This window comes from Salvia miltiorrhiza, chromosome 4 (genome assembly GCF_028751815.1).
Source record: "Salvia miltiorrhiza cultivar Shanhuang (shh) chromosome 4, IMPLAD_Smil_shh, whole genome shotgun sequence".
NCBI lineage: Eukaryota > Viridiplantae > Streptophyta > Magnoliopsida > Lamiales > Lamiaceae > Salvia > Salvia miltiorrhiza.
In genome coordinates, this window is record NC_080390.1 from 22,185,000 (window position 1) to 22,206,667 (window position 21,668).

At 43.2% G+C, this 21,668-nt stretch overlaps 1 protein-coding gene across 1 annotated transcript; it reads left to right on the forward strand.

The window, feature by feature from the left end:
* The first annotated feature begins 9,628 nt into the window (after positions 1 to 9,628).
* Positions 9,629 to 21,379, forward strand: LOC131023152 (pectinesterase inhibitor 10-like). The gene is made up of 2 exons (XM_057952697.1): positions 9,629 to 9,816; positions 20,869 to 21,379. Exons 1-2 carry the CDS (start codon positions 9,629 to 9,631, stop codon positions 21,377 to 21,379), a joined length of 699 nt encoding a protein of 232 aa, XP_057808680.1.
* Positions 21,380 to 21,668: the final 289 nt, after the last annotated feature.

Sequence of the window (21,668 nt, forward strand, 5' to 3'; positions counted from 1 at the left end):
CGCGGCTTCAGAGCCCCTCTGCCCTCGGTTTTTACACTCTAGCGGCAGCGGCACGTTCCTCCGACGCGACTTCTTCGCCTATTTCTCCCTCCTACACTCTACTCTTTCTCTCCTTTATATCTTTTTCCTTTCAAGGAATTATTTTTGTTTCTAATTTCGATTACTATGTGTGTTCTCTTATTTTTTGGTCTTCATTTTCGCCACCCACCCGCTGTGGGACGGGCAACTCCATCGCCGACAGCTGAAATTGCCGAAGCTTCGTTGTCCTCCACCCCCAAGCTCAAAAATACATAACCGGATTGTCCCCGCAAATCATAGCAAACCACCAATCGTCGGAGTGAAGAATGAAAATGAAAATGAAAAATTATGGGAAAAATGGAATTTGGGCAAAGTTCGTGATATTTGGTGTAATAAAAAAAACAAAACTTTTTCAATTGCCAGAGTGGAACGTGTGTGGCGTGTGCCGCCGAGCCACATCAGTGCCACGTCAACTCCGATCCGAGGGAAAAAAAAAAGTCGTGGGAAAAATGAACGGCTAGTTCAATCTGTGATAAAAAATGGAATTCGGGCAAAGTTGGTGATATTTGGTGCAATTAACCTGTTAGGTCCCGGGGGGTCTCGAATAGGTGTATGGGGGGGGGAATACACCTATGGGCTATTTTTACAAAATCCTCAATCAGAGGGATCTCAAGATAGAGATCTAAACGAAACTTTACACGCAAACAAAGACACATGTTGACTGAAAACAGTTTTGACCAAACAGGGTTGACGACTGATACTGAAAGCTCTTCAGTAAGGAGTTATCAGTAAGAACTTAATTGATGCACTTATGGGCTTCAGTAGAGTTTGCTAAAACAAAGATGATAACACTCTTCCTGACTATCAAAAGATAGATCAGTCAGACTGGTATCATACGCAGCGGAAATTAAACTTAGTTTCGCAATAGCCTCGGTTGAGCACGTTGTTGGTCTTAGGCTTCTCTTTGCAGTTAATCAGTATTCAGTTTATCAAATGAAACAACACAAGTAGGAATGTAAAACTGAAAGCTTGTAAACAACACAGAGACTTTTACGTGGTTCGAAAAAACCCTTTCCTACATCCACGGTCGGTTGATCAAACCAACAATCCACTCCGCAAGTGCTTAACAGGTGCACTGCAAACCAAACCGTGTGCTTGCCGGGTGCACACAACCGTACCACTGAAGAAAACCCTTCTTCAGTACCAACGCTTCACTCGCGTCGGATTTCTCTTGCTTAGCACAACCCGGGCTAAGACTCTCAGAGACAGAAAACCCTTCTGACCTCCGAATCACTCAAAACACTCAAATCTTTCTTTTGGAAAGGAGGTTTGAACGAGTGCCAACTATACTGCAAAGAACAAGTTCTTTATAGCAAGTTTGACCTTGGCTTCTGGGTAAACAGAGGTTTGCCTAAGGTCTAAGAGAATGTATGTAATCAGCAGTGACTGATTTTGGCTTTGGAATTCTCTTCTTCGATTCAAGCTTTGGGGAGGTTAAGCTTTAGGCTGAGTAGCAATTTCGACAGAGCTTCAGCTTATGTCGTTGAATCGGTGAAGATTGAAGTTGATCCTCGAGCGCTATTTGTAGGAGAACTCTTGAATAGATCCGTTGGCGTAGAACGTCCTCAAGATTTCTTCCGTTGGAGAGCAATTCGAATTTGGGCTGAGGCTTAAATCTTCGAGGTTCCTTGTCTGGTGGAAACGGCTCTCTTGAGGGATATGAGATGTGACGTCTCTGATAAAGTAACCACCAAATAGGAATGACCTCTGCAGAGATAAGATCCTGAGATCTCTGCATTTAATGCGGCTGTACTATTGTGAGTACGTGGCTTCCTTTGAACGTTGGAAGATCAGTCCGAGGAAGAATGATCAACTCATACTTGACTTTAGTATCAGTCTGTGGCACGCATTAAGTAATCAGTTCCAAACTGATACTTCAGTTGGTATCTTCAGTCTTCAGTCTTCAGTCCTTCGTCCTTCAGTCTTCAGTCTTCAGTCTTCCGAACCGCATACTAAATTAGAAACGAACTCTAACACTTGAGTTCAAAACAGTTCTAGTCTATTACAAATAAGACCTATGAATTATGGTATCATCAAAACAAGAATTAGGATATTCCACAAGGTTCCCAACAATTTCCCCCTTTTTGATGATGCCAAAACCATACAGCAGTTCTAGACAACAAAAAAAGACTGAACTCACAGCACAAGTTCTAAAACTGGGGTGAAAACAGTTCCCCCTTAACTAGGGGTGGGAATCGGGTCGGGTTCGGGTACCCTACCCGAAAAAATCGGGTACCCGAACCTGAAAAACAGTTGAAAATGATACCCGATCCCGAACCCTATTAAATAATCGGGTACCCGAATACTCGATTCGGATACCCGAATCGGGTATTCGGGTACCCTAAATTATCCGATCTTAATTCAATTTTAAAATTATTGTCAACTTAATCGGATATTTTGATTAATAGGGTACCCGATTTTTATTCAAACGAAATTCAGCCACTAAATTACATGGTATCAACCCATATGTATATACTAAATTAAATCTACTAGTGTGGCCACGTGTTTCAATCTAAACCAACCCACATGGCCACATGTTTCAAAGGAAATCAGCCACTATATCCATTAATCTAAGTCTAAAGTTTAAACATATTCACAATTAAAAAGAAAAGTAACATTGTACATAGAGCAGACACGCAGAAGGCGGTGCAAACGGCAGCACAGATCGCGTTGAGCAACGGTGGCGCACAAGCAGCGCGACGGCTGCGAGAAAAAAAGTTGGAGGTGGGGCGGCGCTGCTATCTGGAACGGAGCAGGGCAAGGGGAAAATAGGGCAGGCGTCGTTGCTGACTTGCTGCAGGCGGCAGAGAAGTAACCACCGCAGCGGTGGTGACTGGTGACCGATGAGGGCGGCCAGACGAAGGAAGAGAGAAGAGAGAAGAGAAAAGGCGAAAGGGAGAAACTCAGAAACTGAGGTCAGGGAGAAAGTCAGAAAACGCGTGAGGAGAAAAGTGAAAACTAGAAAATAGGGCTAAATTGAAATTCAATAGTAATTAATAGTAATTTTAAAATATATATTAATTTTTAATCGGGTATTTCGGGTATACCCGATACCCGATTTATTTATACCCTAAATACCCGAATCCGAACCCGAACCCTAATTTTTCGGGTATTGGGTACCCTATACCCGATTTTTTCGGGTCGGGTAATCGGGTATCCTATACCCGAACCCTATCTTTCCACCCCTACCCTTAACAATAGAACCTAAAAACTTGTACTAAGAGTTAAGAATGAAACAGTTCTAAAACAGAACAAGAGAAGACAGAAAAACATAATGAGAGCCTGGACAAAAAGTCATTGTCTTCAGGTTGAGATAAAAAAGAAGTTCTTTTCATTAATAACGGACTGAAAAGCCATCAGTCGAGGTACAGAGCGAGACTTACATTGGAGTAAAAAAAAATGAAAACAATCATGGGAAACCCATGGACTCCAGCAGTCTGCTTGGCTGCGCCTTTGAACTTCTTGATCTTCGGTCTTCGTGTCTTCATGTTCCTAAGCTTGTTCCACTCTCACTTGTTTTCCGTTGAGTTGATGTCTTTACTGGAACGTCGTCCTTACAACTTCTTGTGATCCTTTGTAGTCTCATCTTCAGTCAAGAAAGAAGATGAGGAAAAACCTTTGAGAAGGTTTTTCTCTGACTTCCAACTTTTCCCCCTTTTTGGCAACATCAAAAAGAGAGCTGATGATGAAGACAATGATCAGACGGTACCCAACTCCTAGTCTCAGAAGCTCTTGAGAAGATTCGAGAATAGGGTGAGTCCAGAGTTGTAGAAGGAAGGAGACGCCAGTGGAGAGGTGAAGAGATGAGAGAGGCGGAGAATTGAAGGAAAGACGAGAGAAGAAGGCTGCCTTGGAAGAGAGAGAAAGCTGCCTTGAAGGGAGAAGGAAGAGCTGGTGAAGGAGAAAGAAGGAGAGAAGTGAAGAGGGGCGTGAGAAGGAAGAATCGAACCGGTGGCAGCTGAGAAGACTAACACCGTCGATTCGCCAACACTGGGTCTTTGAAGAATAGACCTGGTGCGGCTGAAGATGCCGGCCAACAACGAGAGAAGTCTCGCTGTTTGTTGCAAGCCAGGGAGGAGTGCAATATCTGCGATAAGGGAAATCTCCTCCAGAAGTTGTGAGGCTTCTTGGCGCCAGGTATGAGGATGGAAGACACCTGCTTCGCTGGATACAAGTGAGGGTAGAGCAAACTTTGACGTCGGAGAGACGTTGAGATCCAGTGCAAGGGTCCGGTGAAGACCAAGTATGTGAACGTCATTCTCCCACTCCATGACTTTGCAGTCATAGATTTCTCCTTTAGTCGGAACAAAATTTCTCTGCAACTTTGGAAAGATTGAAACTTTTTCTCACAGTGAAGACTGTGGAGAGTTGTTAGTTGATGCAGAAAAAAAAATGAAGACAACATGGTATAAAAAGACAAAATTTGTACCAAATAAGAAGATGAAAAGTTTTTCGAAGACTGTGCCTAAAAATGTTTTTGAAGAAAATTTCACGTCCGCCGTCACTGCAGGGGACTGAAGCTTAAAAAAGGTGAGAGGTATCATTACTGATTTATGGTTAATTGTTCTACTTTTAGGGGTTTGAATGCGCATATTTTAAGTTAAATCTTCTGGAAATTGGTGTGTTTTATGGTTTGTTTGATGCTTTGCAGGAGATTTAGGTTTTATAGATGGAAGAATGCAATTTTGGAGATTTTTGGGCTAAAAATGGTGTTTTTAGCATAGCTCTGTCGCCAGAGCTGAGCCGACTTGAAAAGCTAGAGCTGAAAGCCCGCGCCAGAGCAGAGCAGACATCTCCAGAGCAGAGCTAAGTGCCAGAGTCAACCGACAGAGCTGACTTTTCAGCTCTGTACGCCAGAGTCAACTGCCAGAGTCAACTATGCCAGAGCTGACTTTTTAGCTCTGGACTTTTCAGCTCTGCCCATTCTCGCCAGAGCTGACTTTTCAGCTCTGGACTTTTCAGCTCTGCCCATCTCGCCAGAGCTGACTACATTTCCCGAGCATAATCATCGGAGTTCGCCTTCCAGAGCAGAGAGTTACTCTCGCCAGAGCTAATTTTCCAGAGCTGATTTCCAGCTCTGCCATGACCGCCAGAGCTGACTTTTCAGCTCTGAACCTTTTCAGAGCTGCGAATTGGGCCAGAATAGGAGTGTTTTCCAGAGCGCGCATCCAGCTGGAGTTGCCTTATCTTGCACGATTTTATTGCCTTTAGAGTTTTACTTTGCATGGCAACTTTCATGATGATCAAGAAGGATTTGAAGTCTATAAATAGGGTTTAGTTTTTCATTGAAACTAACTCTTCCTTGCCCTAATTTTCGTCCTTCCTTGAGATCATCTTTCCCTTGGCAGCCGAAAACTTAGAATTTTACTTGCTTTCTTAATGCTTTCATAGTTGTCGATTTTCATTGTTTTTAATTAGGTTTCAATTTAGTTTTGTTTAGCTTTTATTCTTGGATTGTGATTGCGTGACACAATTACACGTTCAAGACGTTTACGGTATTTCGTATTTCAATTCAATTTCTTTTGATTAATCATGTTTACATTTTTAGTTCATGTTTATGCTTTCTTTTTGATTATGCAATTTAAATTATGCACTTTAGTTTCATGTTTAGATTAGTTGGTTTTTAATTTACAGGTATTTAATTTCTTAAGTTAGGTTTAATTTAAGTTGTTTAAATTTTGCCTAGGGTTAATAGTTTAATTCGCCTAGTAATTCTAAAATTCGGTTTTAATTCAGTTTTTAATTCTAAGTTTTAGTTTAATAATCAAACTCTTTACTGATTTCTTTTATTGTTTTTTCCTACAATACAATTAAAAGCCCTTAAAGACTTTCCTTGAGAGACGACTTGGGTTAACTTACACGTTACAATAGATCTCGTACTATTGCGAGTCAATCTAGAGTAGTGTTTAGGGTGAGTCAAATTTTTGGCGCCGTTGCCGGGGAAAGTTTTTGGCATTTTAGTTGTGTCGTTTTGTTTACTTGCTTATTTAATTTTAAGTTTTTCTCTTTTTTGTTTTTACGTTTCTGCCACTCGGTGCGTTTAACCCGTTTGTTTAGTGTTGTGCATGCAGGGACGCCGTAGTCTTAAAGGGAAACTTGTGTTCCCGTTGCATAGTACGAGCGAAGGGATTTTTAGGAAATATAGCTGCAAAGGAGTGTTCGCCGAGGACAGCGCTGCCAGCTCTACCGAGTCCGGCTCTGATTGTGATCATGACGTTCCAGAGCAGACCGTAGTAGAGAAGGAAGCCAGCTCTGACCATACAGAGCAGACCACAGACACGACAGAACATACTAAGGAGGAAGAGGCCAGCCCTGCCGAGTTGAGCGCAGCCCAGGCCAGCTCTGCCGACTCCAGCGCAGACCAGGCTAGCCCTGCCGACTTTCGCACTGAGCATAACACAAACAAGGAAGAAACCAGCTCTGAACAGGACCAAGCAGAACAGATTATACACGAGGAGAAGAAGGAGATGGCCCTGAACATGGAGTACATGGGAGACTTCACCAGTGAACATGGAGTACATGGGAGACTTCACCAGGCCTGTAATTGGAGATACAAACACTTCAGCAATCGTACTCCCCACCGCAGTGAGAAACTATAATCTCAAACCCAATGACTCGAGTTTACTGCCGGTGTTCCACGGGACGCCAAGCGAGGATGCTCTGCAATTCATCCGGGATTTTTGCACCCAAGTGCAAACAATTCCTTTGCTTAGTCTCCCGGAGGACCAACTCAAGCTCAAGTGCTTCCCCTATACACTTAAAGACCGGGCGAGGACGTGGATGCTGTCTCTGCCGCCCAACTCTATCACTACGTGGGGAGAAGCTTGTGAAAAGTTTATGCTCAAGTACTATCCCAGCCACAAGACACAGGAGCTCAGAACGAAAATAATGGAGTTCACCCAAGGAGTGGACGAGCCTTTGCATGAAGCTTGGGAGAGATATGAAGAACTCCTCCGTCAATGCCCTCAATATCAATTCACTAATGTTATGTTAATGCAGTTTTTCTACGATGGGTTAGTAGAAACTGCCCAATTCATGGTGGATAGCACTGCAGGAGGTAACATAGCTCGGAAGACTGCAGCAGAGCTGAAGGAGATATTCAAGAACTTAGCCGAGAGCTCACAACAGAAATCAGTCTGTGGGAAGAGAGTTGAGGCCAGCTTTGTGACGCAACAGTTTGAGCTGCAGAAGCAAGTAGCCGATCTTGTGAGACAAGTGCAACATCTTAAGATGGGCAAGATGGAAACTCCTTCCGTCCCGGTGCAGAATGGCGAGCCTTGCGAAATATGTGGAGATTTCAGCCATGCAGTCAATGAGTGCCACAGAATGGGCGAGTTTACTACGAAGGGTGAAGCTGAAGTCTATGCTGCACAAGGATTTCAGAGCTATAATCAAATGCAGAGCAGACCTGGCTTCGTGCAAAACTACAATCAAGGGCAAAGCCATAATCAAGGACAGAGCTATAATCAAGGGCAGAGCAGACCACAATTCGGGCAACATTATAATCAAGGGCAGAGCAGACCGCTGAATTATAATCAAGGGCAGAACGTCAATAATGGATGGAGAGGTCAGCAGCCCTGCCCACCGCAACAAAATTTTCCCCAATAATATCCACCGAGGTATCAACAGCAAGGGAATTTTCAGCCTTCGCAGCAACATGCTCAGCCCCAGAAGTCATCACTTGAAGATACGTTGCAAGCTTTCATGGAGATTAGCAAGCAAAATATGGAGATGACTAAGAAAAATATGGAGTCTCAAGCATCCACCATAAAAAGACTTGAGACCACCATAGGGCAACTGTCGGGCACCTTGAACCAATTGCAGCAGCAGCAGCAGCCGCCCGGAAAATTTCATGGTCAACCTCTGCAAACTCACCAAGCTTTAGCTATCACTGCTCTCGAAGAGCAGACTTGGATACCGGAACAAACATGGATTCCGGAGCAGACCAGGGTACCAGAGCTGACGTGGATACCTGAACCGACTACGGTACTAGAGCAGAAGAAGGTAACAGCGCTGCCCAGTCCAGCCCTGCCGAGTGCCGCGCTGCCCAGCCCAGCCCTGCCGAGTGCAGCGCTGCCCAGCCCTGCCCTGCCGAGGGCAGCGTTGCCCAGCTCAGCATTGCCTGATCCAGTCCTGCAGAAGTCAGCCTTGCCAAATCCAACTTTGCAGAATCCAGCCCTGCCAATTCTAGCTATGCAACCTCCAGCCTTGCAAAATCCAGCTATGCCAAATCTAGCACTGCAGCATCCAGCTATGCGGTATCCAGCAGTGCGGAATTCAGCTATGCAGCATTGCAGAATCCAACAGAAAAGGACGACAGATCTGATAAGGCGGCCTGAGCAGAAACTTCACAAGTCCACTAAGCCATATCGACCGCCGAAAGCTGTCCAACATCCTTGCCCACCTCTGCCACCACCGATTGGTGATCCAACCCAACCATTATTGAAGCAAGGAGATCTCCGGGCAGCTTCGTTCTTAGTATTGGTTTTGGTAGAGCTGGAGAGTTCTCGGGAATGTTAGACTTAGATGCAGCAATCAACTTAATGTCGTTTGCCATTTTTTAGAAATTGGGCAGGAACGAACATGAGCTTAAAAGCACGAATTTGAGACTTCAGCTCGCTAATGGCGCAAATTGTAGCACCCGTGGCATTTTAGAGGATGTCGAAGTCACGGTGAGAGGAATTAAAGCGCTGGTAGACTTTGTGGTGCTCGATGCAGGGCAAGGCATTACTGGAGAAAATGGCCATCTTGTTCTACTTGGCCGGCCGTTTATGGCAACTACCCAGACCCGCATTGATGTGGGATCTGGAACTGTGAGTATGGCCGGGTCCGGTAGATCGGTAACATTTTCTGTGTTCGATAAGAAGCCTGTTATTCCTACTTCGTTATTGCATTTATGTTCTTTTGTTGAGATGTCTGACCTTGTGAATGAAGGGGAAATTTCCAGCACTAACAGTCTGTTGCCTAGCATTCCAGCTATGACCATCGTGCCAGCTTTGCCCAGTCCAGCGCTGCCCAGTTCAGCGCAGTCCAGTGTAGTGCGGCATAGTCCAGCCCAACAGATCTCAGACCTGACGAGCCCAGCTCTGCCCAGTCCGCCAGCTCCGACGAGCCCAGCTCTGACGAGTCCGCCAGCGCAGATCAGCACTTGCCAACAGGTGGCAGAGGAGAATTTTGGAGTAGACGGCCATAGCGTGAGGCCGTCCTTTGAGCAGCAGAGCTCGCCGTTGGTGGTGGGGTCTGCAGCTCTGCACGATCCTCATTGATGAATAAAAAACTGAAGTCGGGCTGGCAACTTTAAATCTAGCGGTTGGTGGGAGGCAACCCACCGTTGTTTTTTGTTTTCTTTTTGCTTTTCTTGTTCTTTCCTTGTTTTTAGTTGTTTTCTTGTGTTTTTCCTAAGTTTTGGTTGCTATGTGGATACTTTGATGTTGGTGTTCATGTTTTGACTTCAGCGCTGCAGTTCTAATTCTGCCGCCAGCGCTGCAGAACGCCAGCGCTGCCGAATGCCAGCGCTGCCCAGCCCACTTTCAGCGCTGCAATAGCTACGATGCCCAGATTCAGCGCTGTCCAGTTTCAGCGCTGCCCAGCGCCTTCGCTCTCCAGATTCAGCGCTGTAGAACGCCAGCGTTGCCCAGTTCAGCGCTTCCATCTCTACTCTGCAGCTGTCAGCGCTGCCACTCCCCACTCTGCAACAGACCGCAAATCCCCTTCTTCACCACCTCTCACGATGCTTCAGTTTTTCAATGCCGATAATCAGGGACGTTTTCTCAACTCTTCTTATTTCTTTTGCCCTGAGGACATGGCATGCTTTAAGTGTGGGGGGTGTTTTGTTGTGCTTATGCGTCCAATTGGGCGAGATTAATCTTTCTATGCTTAGTTTTTGTCTCGAATCTTGCTAATTTTTATGAATTTGTGGAAGAGAATATGGTTTTCGATGTGCATTTCGAGTTTGTGTTTGTTTGGTGGTTATTCTTATTTTACTTTTAATAGGTGTTTCTTGATTATGCAAAGAATTATGAGTTTTGTTGCAACACGATTGTAAGTAAGTAAAACGTGATTTGTCCGGTAGATGCTAGAAGGAGTGTTGTCATTGTGATTGCCTACGATCGTATCTTATCTGTGAAAAACGCTGAAAATCAGCTCTAATTTTGCCAGCTCTGAAACATCTGGCCTGTTCTGAAACGTTACAGCTCTGAGTCTCTGCTCCTCTAGGCTAACTATGAGCATGGGAAACCACGTGAAAAGACTTTAGATTATACCCAAATGTTTTTATTTCACGAACTATGGCTCAACTGTCGAAAATTTAAGCACACAAAGTGTGAAAAAGGTGATATTGATTATAAAGGCGATCACATTAGGGAATTCACTTCTAGCGGAGAATTGGGTCTGATCGAAATACTTGCATTACTGTTTTGTTACTTCTTAAACTTTGAGTTAATTGCATGATCGAGAGATGTGTGTTGATTGTAAAATTTTGAATTGACTTTGTGAATGTTTGGATGGAAATAAGCATCGTTGAAACCAATTTCTTCCTAAGATTCATATTGATTTTGCTTGAGGACAAGCAAAAGGCTAACTGTGGGGGGGGGTTGATTTATGCTTAATTGTTCTACTTTTAGGGGTTTGAATGCGCATATTTTAAGTTAAATCTTCCGGAAATTGGTGTGTTTTATGGTTTCTTTGATGCTTTGCAGGAGATTTAGGTTCTATAGATGGAAGAATGCAATTTTGGAGATTTTTGGGCTAAAAATGGTGTTTTTAGCATAGCTCTGTCGCCAGAGCTGAGCCGACTTGAAAAGCCAGAGCTGAAAGCCCGCGCCAGAGCAGAGCAGACATCTCCAGAGCAGAGCTAAATGCCAGAGTCAAACGCCAGAGTCAAACGCCAGAGTCAACTGTCAGAGTCAACTATGCCAGAGCTGACTTTTTAGCTCTGGACTTTTCAGCTCTGCCCATTCTCGCCAGAGCTGACTTTTCAGCTCTGGACTTTTCAGCTCTGCCCATCTCGCCAGAGCTGACTACCTTTCCCGAGCATAATCATCGGAGTTCGCCTTCCAGAGCAGAGAGTTACTCTCGCCAGAGCTAAGTTTCCAGAGCTGATTTCCAGCTCTGCCATGACCGCCAGAGCTGACTTTTCAGCTCTGCACCTTTTCAGAGCTGCGAATTTGGCCAGAATAGGAGTGTTTTCCAGAGCGCGCATCCAGCTGGAGTTGCCTTATCTTGCACGATTTTATTGCCTTTAGAGTTTTACTTTGCATGGCAACTTTCATGGTGATCAAGAAGGATTTGAAGTCTATAAATAGGGTTTAGTTTTTCATTGAAACTAACTCTTCCTTGCCCTAATTTTCGTCCTTCCTTGAGATCATCTTTCCCTTGGCAGCCGAAAACTTAGAATTTTACTTGCTTTCTTAATGCTTTCATAGTTGTCGATTTTCATTGTTTTTAATTAGGTTTCAATTTAGTTTTGTTTAGCTTTTATTCTTGGATTGTGATTGCGTGACACAATTACACGTTCAAGACGTTTACGGTATTTCGTATTTCAATTCAATTTCTTTTGTTTAATCATGTTTACGTTTTTAGTTCATGTTTATGTTTTCTTTTTGATTATGCAATTTAAATTATGCACTTTAGTTTCATGTTTAGATTAGTTGGTTTTTAATTTACAAGTATTTAATTTCTTAAGTTAGGTTTAATTTAAGTTGTTTAAATTTTGCCTAGGGTTAATAGTTTAATTCGCCTAGTAATTCTAAAATTCGGTTTTAATTCAGTTTTTAATTCTAAGTTTTAGTTTAATAATCAAACTCTTTACTGCTTTCTTTTATTATTTTTTCCTACAATATAATTAAAAGCCCTTAAAGACTTTCCTTGAGAGACGACTTGGGTTAACTTACACGTTACAATAGATCTCGTACTATTGCGAGTCAATCTAGAGTAGTGTTTAGGTTGAGTCAATTGCATTATGTCATGTCAATGAGATTCTCAAGAAATTTTATCACAGAGGCAACAGGTTGGAAAGATTTTTAGAGAAGATATTGACAAGTTCAATCAAAACAGATTTTCCCCTTTTTAAAACACTTGTCCTTCTCGGATATTCCATTTTCCAACAATCAGTTAAAGTTTTTGAAAGAAACTAATCAGTTAGAAAAAGATTTTGAATTTCAACTCAAGGCTCTTAACTGAAATAACTGATTTTAAATAGTAAGTTTTAAAAATACTTACTGATCGACTGATTATTGTAGTCAGTCGATACCACTTGATCCTGGTTGAATCATCAGGATGGTTTTTTTTCTTTCTTCAGATGAGCGCTTGACTTCATTGCTTTCCACGTTGGCGATCGTAGAACAGCAGTTGGTTGACCACCAGTCAGCATGACTATTTGAGAAAATCTTCAAACACAACATCACTCTTCAGGGTTGATGAGGCCGATCCTTCCACGCAGATCGTTGAACCTTTTTTCTGGAAGAGTTTTGGTCAGCAAATCCGCTCTCTAAACAGCAGTTGGAATCCATTCCACAGAGATATTCTTCTTTTCGACGTGATCACGGATGAAGTGATGTCGAATAGCAATATGCTTGACTCTGGTGTGATGAACTGGATTCTGGGAGATTTCAATAGCACTGGAGCTGTCGCAATAGATTGAGACTTTCTTTTCGTCTATCCCATAGTCCTTCAACTGTTGGACTAACCATAGGAGTTGTGAGCAGCAGCTTCCGGCAGCAACATATTCAGCTTCAGTTGTGGAGGTGGCGACTGAAGTCTGCTTCTTTGAAAACCATGAGATGAGCTTGTTGCCTAGGAATTGACAGGTTCCGGAGGTTGATTTGCGATCAATTTTGCATCCAACAAAATCTGAGTCTGAATGTCCGGTGAGCTTGAAGTCGTCGTCTGCTGGGTACCACAATCCTAAATTGGGTGTGCCTTTAAGATATCGTAGAATTCGCTTTGCTGCATCCAAATGAGCTTTCTTTGGATCTGACTGATATCTTGCACATACTCCGACTGCAAATGCGATGTCTGGTCTGCTCGCAGTCAAATACAGCAATGATCCAATGATTTCTTTGTACTTCGTCGAAGAGACAGATTTTCCTTCTGAGCCTGGATCAACCTTCCAGTTTGTGTTCATTGGGATCTTGACTGATTTCATGTGCTGAATACCGAACTTAGCTATCAGATCCTTGGCATACTTGGACTGACTGATCAGTATTCCTTCGCTGGTTTGCTTGACTTGTAATCCGAGAAAGAAATTCATTTCTCCCATCATGGACATTTGGAACTTGTTGGTCATGATGTCAGCAAACGTTTTGCACATGCGTTCGGATTTGGATCCGAAGATTATGTCATCGACATAAATCTGAACAAGTAAGAGATCTTCTCCTTCTTTGAGAGTGAACAAAGTTCTGTCCACAGATCCTTTCTTGAAACCTTGTTCAACAAGATACTCCGAGAGAGTATCATACCACTCTCTTGGAGCTTGCTTCAAGCCATAGAGCGCTTTCTTCAGCTTGTACTCCTTTTCTGGTCCAGCAACCTCAAAGCCTAGAGGTTGTTCCACATAGACTTCATCGGTGAGCACTCCATTGAGAAATGCGCACTTCACATCCATTTGGTGTACCTTGAAACCTTTGTGAGCTGCGAAGGCTAAGAAGAGTCTGACTGCTTCCAATCTGGCAACTGGAGCGAACGTTTTATCGTAGTCGATTCCTTCTTCTTGACTGTATCCTTTTGCTACAAGCCTTGCTTTATTTCTCACAACGTTTCCTTCTTCGTCTTTCTTATTTTTGAAAATCCATTTCAAACCAATCACTTTTGCATCGTCTGGTCGATCCACAAGCTCCCAAACTGAATCCCGATTGAATTCATTAAGTTCTTCTTGCATTGCGATGACCCATTGAGTGGACTTCAGAGCTTCTTCAACATCCTTGGGCTCTGTAGATGATAAGAAACAACTAAAATTCTTATCTTCGTTGATGCAGTTCTGATTGATGTCAAAGACGAGGTTGCACATTGATCTTCGAGTCTTGACGCCATCTGATGGTTCTCCAATGATGTTCTCCTTTGAGTGGAGTTCAAACCATCTTCGATACTTTTTGATTTCTTCTGGAGATGGTGGGGCTTCTTCAGTCAGAATGGTTCTGAGGTGTTGAGCACCTTCTGGAGCGGGGGAGAGTTGAGCTGGAGCTGCTTCGGCACGTTCAACTCGATCTTTAGCAACTGGAGTTCCCCCTTGACTGATGCCATCTGTATTGGCTTCAGTCTGAACTTCAGACCTTTGACTGATCTTTTGATACTGAAGCCTTTCAGTATCTTCATCTTTTCCTGGTCTCCACACCAGGACAGTAGTAGGCTCAGTATTGTGGATTTCAGCTTTGGAACCTTCAGTGATCTGGTCACGCCTTTCAGTTTCCTGTTCCCTGTTCCCTGAAATCATCTGTAGACTCATCAAAGACCACATGAGGTGTTTCTTCAACACAAAGAGTTTGAGAGTTAAACACTCGATAGGCTTTGCTTGAACGATCTGTTCCAGAGTATCCAAGAAAAACTCCTGGATCAGCCTTGCTATCAAATGTGTTTAACCTCTTCTTTTCATTGTTGTGGATGAAACACCTAGAACCGAAAGCATGAAAATAGGCAATTAAAGGCTTCCTGTTCTTCCGTAGCTCGTATGGAGTTTTTCCATGTCTTTGAGTGAGGAAGGAGCGATTCTGCGTATAGCATGCGTTGTTGACTGCTTCGGCCCAAAACTTCAAGGGGAGTTTTGATTCGGCTAGCATCGTCCTTGCTGTTTCCTTTAAAGACTTGTTTCTTCTTTATGCAACTCCATTCTGTTGAGGAGTTCTTGCTGCAGAAGTTTGATGACTGATTCCTTGTTCGTCGCAATACTCACGAATGACAGTATTGAGGAACTCAGTCCCACGATCTGATCTGATGATGTTGACTCCAATGTCTCTTTCAGCAGCTTTGGCAGTTCCTCCAGTGTCTCTTTCTTCCTGAAGAGAAAGATAACCCAAGTATATCGTGAATAATCATCCACAACAACTAAGGTGTACTTCCTACCGTTGTAGCTTCTTGGAGAGATTGGGCCAAACAGATCCATGTGAAGTAGTTGAAGTATTCTTCCAGAGAAGTGTCCTGACTTTGACTTGAATGACATTCGCGTCTGCTTTCCTCTTTGACATGCTTCACATTCTTGCTTCTTCTGGAACACAATAGAAGGCAGACCTTCTACCAGTTGATGTTTAGCAAGCTTGTTGATCGTCTTGAAGTTGAGATGGTTGAGTCTCCTGTGCCACAGCCAGTTGAGCTCCGAGCTGCTTTTGCTGATGAGGCATATTTTTGGTGGGCTGTCATCCCATGAGACGACGTAGAGACTTCCTTATCTGAAACCTTTCAGAACCACCTTCTTTTGATTGTTTCCAACAGTGAATTCATCCTTTTTTATCTTCACTATGAAACCGCTGTCACAAAATTGACTCACAGACAACAGATTATGTTTAAGACCAGAAACAAAGCTAACATTACTGATACTGGCGTTACCCATGTTGAGCACACCATAGCCTTTTGTTTCTCCGATTGAGTTGTCTCCGAATGCAACTTTGGATCCAACTTTCTCAACATACTGAGATAGATATTCTTTGTAGCCCGTCATGTGCTTCGAGCAGCCGCTATCCAGATACCATGTTCTGATTGAAGCCTTAACTTCTTCCTTCTTTTTGTGTTTCCTGATTTTGACCTGCAAGGAAGAGTTACTTTAGGTACCCAATCAAGATTTGGGTCCTTCGATGTTAGCTCGAGTTCCCTTTGGAACCCATATCTGCTTCAGAATACGTCTGGCTGATCTCTTGCACTTTGCTGATCGTCTGACTGAAGTTGTTGGCGCTTTAGTTGGCACACTAGCATTCTTCTATTGAGATTTTCCTTTGAAGGCCTCACTATTGTAGTAGTTCTGTCTGATGAGTGGTTGAGGTCTTCTTTGCTTGGTGAGATATCTTCCTGGAGATACTCGATTCTTTCCAGACTGATGGAGACTTGACTGATGTCGTGGAACATGAGTCGCATGATGTCCAGTTGCTTGACGTCGTGGATGTCGCTTGGCTCGTCTGGACTCATCATAGTTTTGTCTCCATGGATGTTGTTCATTCTGAAACTGAACTGATTTCAGTTTCTGACTGATGTGGCCGTTCTTCCCCCTGGTCTGGTGAGGAAGATTCTTCTTAATTCCTGATGTTCCTTCCCCGATCTTTGATAGAAATCTGCTTTCCGGTCTTCTCAGTAGGGTGATCTGGTTGGGGGCCTTCTTTGCTCGTCTATAGCTTGATGAAGGTGGAACATTTGATCTTGCCATCAGTTTTCGTTTGCGAACTTCATCCATATCATGATCTCTTGATTCTTCTGATGTTGTGATTTCAGAAGTATCGTCCTTTGAAATGATCATGATATTCTTTCCTTTGTCAGCTGCAAATTTTTCTCCAATGCTTTCAACAAGGCCTTTTGATGGAAAGTTGCTCATCATGGGTGACTGCATCATGCAGTCTTTGACTGTTTCTTCCAGCTTGTGATTGACCCTCTTGATCTCATGAGATGCTCTATCACATTCCGAGTTGGAGATTCTGAGCTTTTCTTCCAGTCGACTGTTCTCCATGATTAGCTGATCAAGACAAGTTTCATCCGGAAAGTAGATGATTGTCTTATTCCTAGCTCGTTCATCATTGATCTCCTTTTCAATTTTCTGATTCTGCTTGAGGAGATCTTCGAAACATTTTCCTCAACTGACAGTGATCAGTCATGAGCTGATAAAGCTGGTCAGTTTCATCGGATGAGCTTTCTCCTGATTCTGAGTGGTCTCCTGAAAGCATCAGGAAGTTATCAGTATAAGGAGTTTTAGAATGAGAGATTATCTCTGAGCCATTCATTCCATTGTCGTAGCTGTTGTCAGCCACGCTTTCAGATCCATTGGCCATCAGGGCTTGACTCTCATCGTCTGAGCTGGTGCTGTCGAAGTCGGATGATTCTGATGTGTCTTTGGATGAATCAGCATCGTCAGCAACCATCGCTTTCTTCCTTGAGAAGCTGCGATCTTTCTTGGCTTTCAGCTCTTTGCGCTCAAATTGAGTCAGTTCAGGGCATTCATTTCGAAAGTGCCCTTTCTTTCTGCATCCAAAGCATTCCATGTCTTTGATGTCGTGAGCGGCTGACTTTCTTTCTCCGCTTCGATCAGTGGAATGTCTGGAGTTGCTTTCTCTTTCCTTTCCTCTGTAGTGCTGCTTGTGGAACCTTCTGTACTTCCGGAACTTGGACTCCATTTTGTTGAATCTTTCAGTCAACAAAGCATATTTACTGAAGAAGTCCTCAGGGTTGAGCTCCGCTGGTTCCTTGATTTGCTTCTTGCCTTCTCTTGCTGAAGCTTTCAGTGCTGCTCCTCTTGAGGTTGATGGACCATCTTCGTCTGATCCTCCAGCCTTCTTGATTCCAAGATTTCTCTGAAGGTCGAACTCATTTGCCATGAGGTCAGAGAAAAGCTTGTTTGTCGGGAGCTGACTGAATCCTGTCTTATGTTGATGAGCGACTGAGTAGATCTGCCATTCTCCTCATGGCAGTGCTCGAAGAATCTTCAGGTTGATTTCTCGTTGAGTGTATTTGTCTTTAGAAATGGATTGAACTTCATTCAGGATTTGATTGAATCTAAGTTCCATTTCTTCGACAGATTCATTCTTGAGCATGAGGAATGAGTCGAACTTCTGGCAAGCTATGGATAGCTTATTCTCCTTGATTTCCTCGGAACCTACGCACATTTTTTCAAGAATATCACACATCTCCTTTGCAGTTCCGCACTTGATGATCTTCATGACATGCTTGTCGGGAACGGTGCCGAAGATGATACTTTTGGCGAGGTTGTCTAGCTCATCTTGCTTCCTTTCTTCGGTGGTGAAGTCTGCCTTTTGCTTTGGCTGGACCTCATCGTAAGGATCCTGATGTGGATCAACTGGGATTCGTTTGACGGTTTCGGTAATGATGATTGGTCCTTTGGTGATGACTTCCCACATTATGCAATGTTGGGCGGTGAGGAAGCTTTCAAGCCGAAACTTCCATATGTCGCATTTTTCAATACTAAACATAGGTAGAGAAGATAATCTGCTGTGGTTAGTCTCCATCAAAAAAGAGAGAACATATAACAACAGATAGAACAAACAGCAAACATAAAATGAAAGAGAAAACTTTTTCGAGACCCTTGAGAAAAAGGATCTAGTTCAATCAGAACCTAATCAGATACAGAATGTTCTTGCGAACAACCTGCTCTGATACCAATTGTTAGGTCCCGGGGGGTCTCGAATAGGTGCATGGAGAGGGGGGAATACACCTATGGGCTATTTTTACAAAATCCTCAATCAGAGGGATCTCAAGATAGAGATCTAAACGAAACTTTACACGCAAACAAAGACACATGTTGACTGAAAATAATTTTGACCAAACAGGGTTGACGACTGATACTGAAAACTCTTCAGTAAGGAGTTATCAGTTAAGTTACTGGAACTTAACTGATGCACTTATGGGCTTCAGTCGAGTTTGCTAAAACAGAGATGATAACACTCTTCCTGACTATCAAAAGATAGATCAGTCAGACTGGTATCATACGCAGCGGAAATTAAACTTAGTTTCGCAATAGCCTCGGTTGAGCACGTTGTTGGTCTTAGGTTTCTCTTTGCAGTTAATCAGTATTCAGTTTATCAAATGAAACAACACAAGTAGGAATGTAAAACTGAAAGCTGTAAACAACACAGAGACTTTTACGTGGTTCGGAAAAACCCTTTCCTACATCCACGGTCAGTTTATCAGACCAACAATCCACTCCGCAAGTGCTTAACAGGTGCACTGCAAACCAAACCGTGTGCTTTCCGGGTGCACACAACCGTACCACTGAAGAAAACCCTTCTTCAGTACCCACGCTTCACTCGCGTCGGATTTCTCTTGCTTAGCACAACCCGCGCTAAGACTCTCAGAGACAGAAAACCCTTCTGACCTACGAATCACTCAAAACACTCAAATCTTTCTTTTGAAAAGGAGGTTTGAACGAGTGCCAACTATACTGCAAAGAACAAGTTCTTTGTAGCAAGTTTGACCTTGGCTTCTGGGTAAACAGAGGTTTGCCTAAGGTCTAAGAGAATGTATGTAATCAGCAGTGACTGATTTTGGCTTTGGAATTCTCTTCTTCGATTCAAGCTTTGGGGAGGTTAAGCTTTAGGCTGAGTAGCAATTTCGGCAGAGCTTCAGCTTATGTCGTTGAATCGGTGAAGATTGAAGTTGATCCTCGAGCGCTATTTGTAGGAGAACTCTTGAATAGATCTGTTGGCGTAGAACGTCCTCAAGATTTCTTCCGTTGGAGAGCAATTCGAATTTGGGCTGAGGCTTCAATCTTCGAGGTTCTTTGTCTGGTGGAAACGACTCTCTTGAGGGACAGGAGATGTGACGTCTCTGATAAAGTAACCATCAAATAGGAATGACCTTTGCAGAGATAAGATCCTGAGATCTCTGCATTTAATGCGGCTGTACCCTTGTGAGTACGTGGCTTCCTTTGAACGTTGGAAGATCAGTCCGAGGAAGAATGATCAACTGATACTTGACTTTAGTATCAGTCTGTGGCACGCATTATGTAATCAGTTCCAAACTGATTCTTCAACTGATACTTCAGTTGGTATCTTCAGGCTTCAGTCTTCAGTCCTTCGTCCTTCAGTCTTCAGTCTTCCGAACCGCATACTAAACTAGAAACGAACTCTAACACTTGAGTTCAAAATAGTTCTAGTCTATTACAAATAAGACCTATGAATTTTGGTATCATCAAAACAAGGATTAGGATATTCCACAAGGTTCCCAACAGAACCCTTAAAAAAACACAAATTGTGGTTATTTTTTACAAGTTCGGTCCAAAATACTCTCGATCCCGTGAATCCTACTCTCCCAGCCTAACCCGTACACGTGATTCTCCCTCTCCCCCTCCCTTTCTCTTGCCCAACCTGCGTGCAAACCCGAATCCGGTCCCCCTAATTAAGGCAAAACAATCATAAAATGTAAAAAATGGCCAAAATTTATGTTTTTAGATGTGATGCCAAATATTGAGTTTCATTGTTCAATATGGCTGTCGCAAAAGTTGACTCATTTGTTAAAAAAGTAAAAAAGAGAAATAAAGATATTCATTTTAAAATTAAAAGATAGTTAATTATTTATAAAAAAAGGACATTTGATATGAATAATGAGTAAGAGTAAGAGTGTTTATTATGTATTAATCTTTTATATTTGTAAAGTGGAATAAGAAAATATGGCCAATTCATTTATGACCGAGAAAATATTTGATTTATTTGCCATATATAATTTTCGTTCGATTTCAATGGGGGGTGGTCTTGGATATATCCGGGTTGACCCGTATCCAAATCCTGACCCGCATCGCATCCTAATCCAAATCCGCATTCTAACTCAAATCATGTAAATGAGTCTATCCGGTTATACAAATGACTCTGCCTTATACAAATGACACTATGTATAATTGACACTATTTAAAATATAAATGACACTTTTTGTAATTGATACTATAAGATTGTAAATGACACTATAATATTTTAAAGGGAAAAATATCAAATAAGCCCCTAACATAGTGGCCCTTATCACGTTTAGATCCCTATAGTCGAAGTTGAGTCAACTAAACCCTCAAAGTACCTAATTTTTAACAATAGGGCCCTTCGCCTTAACGGCGGTTTAACACCGTTAAGATTTCTTTTTCTTTTTTTTTTTAAATTTCGCCAGCAGCGCTGCAATCCTCTCTCTTCCCCCGGCGGCGCCGACTGGAAAAACGCTCGCAACCGCGCCGGCGCCGTCGCCATCCCTGTTCCACGCGTCCTCCCCTGCTTCGGCAGCCTCCTCACCCTCAACCGCGGCCTCGCGCACAGCTCCCTCGCCTCCACCGCCTCCGCCCTCAACGCCACCAGCCTCGCGCACCACTCCCTCGGCCCACCCCGTCTACTGCTCCGCAGCCACAGTCGCACATCGTCTCATCGCTCAGCCTCTTCCTGCTTGGAACCGAATCTGCAATCGCACTCGCAATGATGGATCTGGATCCCAATCCTCAGCCGCGATAGGCGGCGAAGAAGCAGTTTTTCAGCGCGAAATTTGTGGGGTGATGCAGGAGATTATAAGGAAGGAGGTGAGGAATTACATGGTGGGGATGGAGATGGAGAAGAAGGGGCACTACATGCAGAGTGATGCAATGATGATTAATGGCGTAATTAAGCGGATGGGGATGAGCAAGGTTGATTGAATCCAGGAGGAGGGAAATTGAGATGATGTTTTTTCCATATTTTTAGATTAATAATTTGGGGATAAATGTACAGATGACGACGGAGAATGAAAATCAAACAAAGGAGTAGCGTTTTCATGTTTTCCGACGTGTTTCCGTCGAGTTTCCGGCGACCTTGGCGAAAAAAAATATATTTAACGGTGTTAAACGACCATTAGGATAGAGGGGGTAGTTGCATGAAATTAATTAGTTTGAGGGTTTAGTTGACCCAATTTCGACTATAGAGATCTAAACGTGATAAGGGCCACTA

What these genes read in the sequence shown, in the direction of transcription:
- LOC131023152 (XM_057952697.1), top strand. Translation starts at nt 9,629, where the DNA reads ATGCCCAGATTCAGCGCTGTCCAGTTTCAGCGCTGCCCAGCGCCTTCG. An exon ending in CCACCTCTCACGATGCTTCA is followed by an intron (nt 9,817 to 20,868) that starts GTTTTTCAATGC and finishes AAATTTCGCCAG; the next exon opens with CAGCGCTGCAATCCTCTCTC.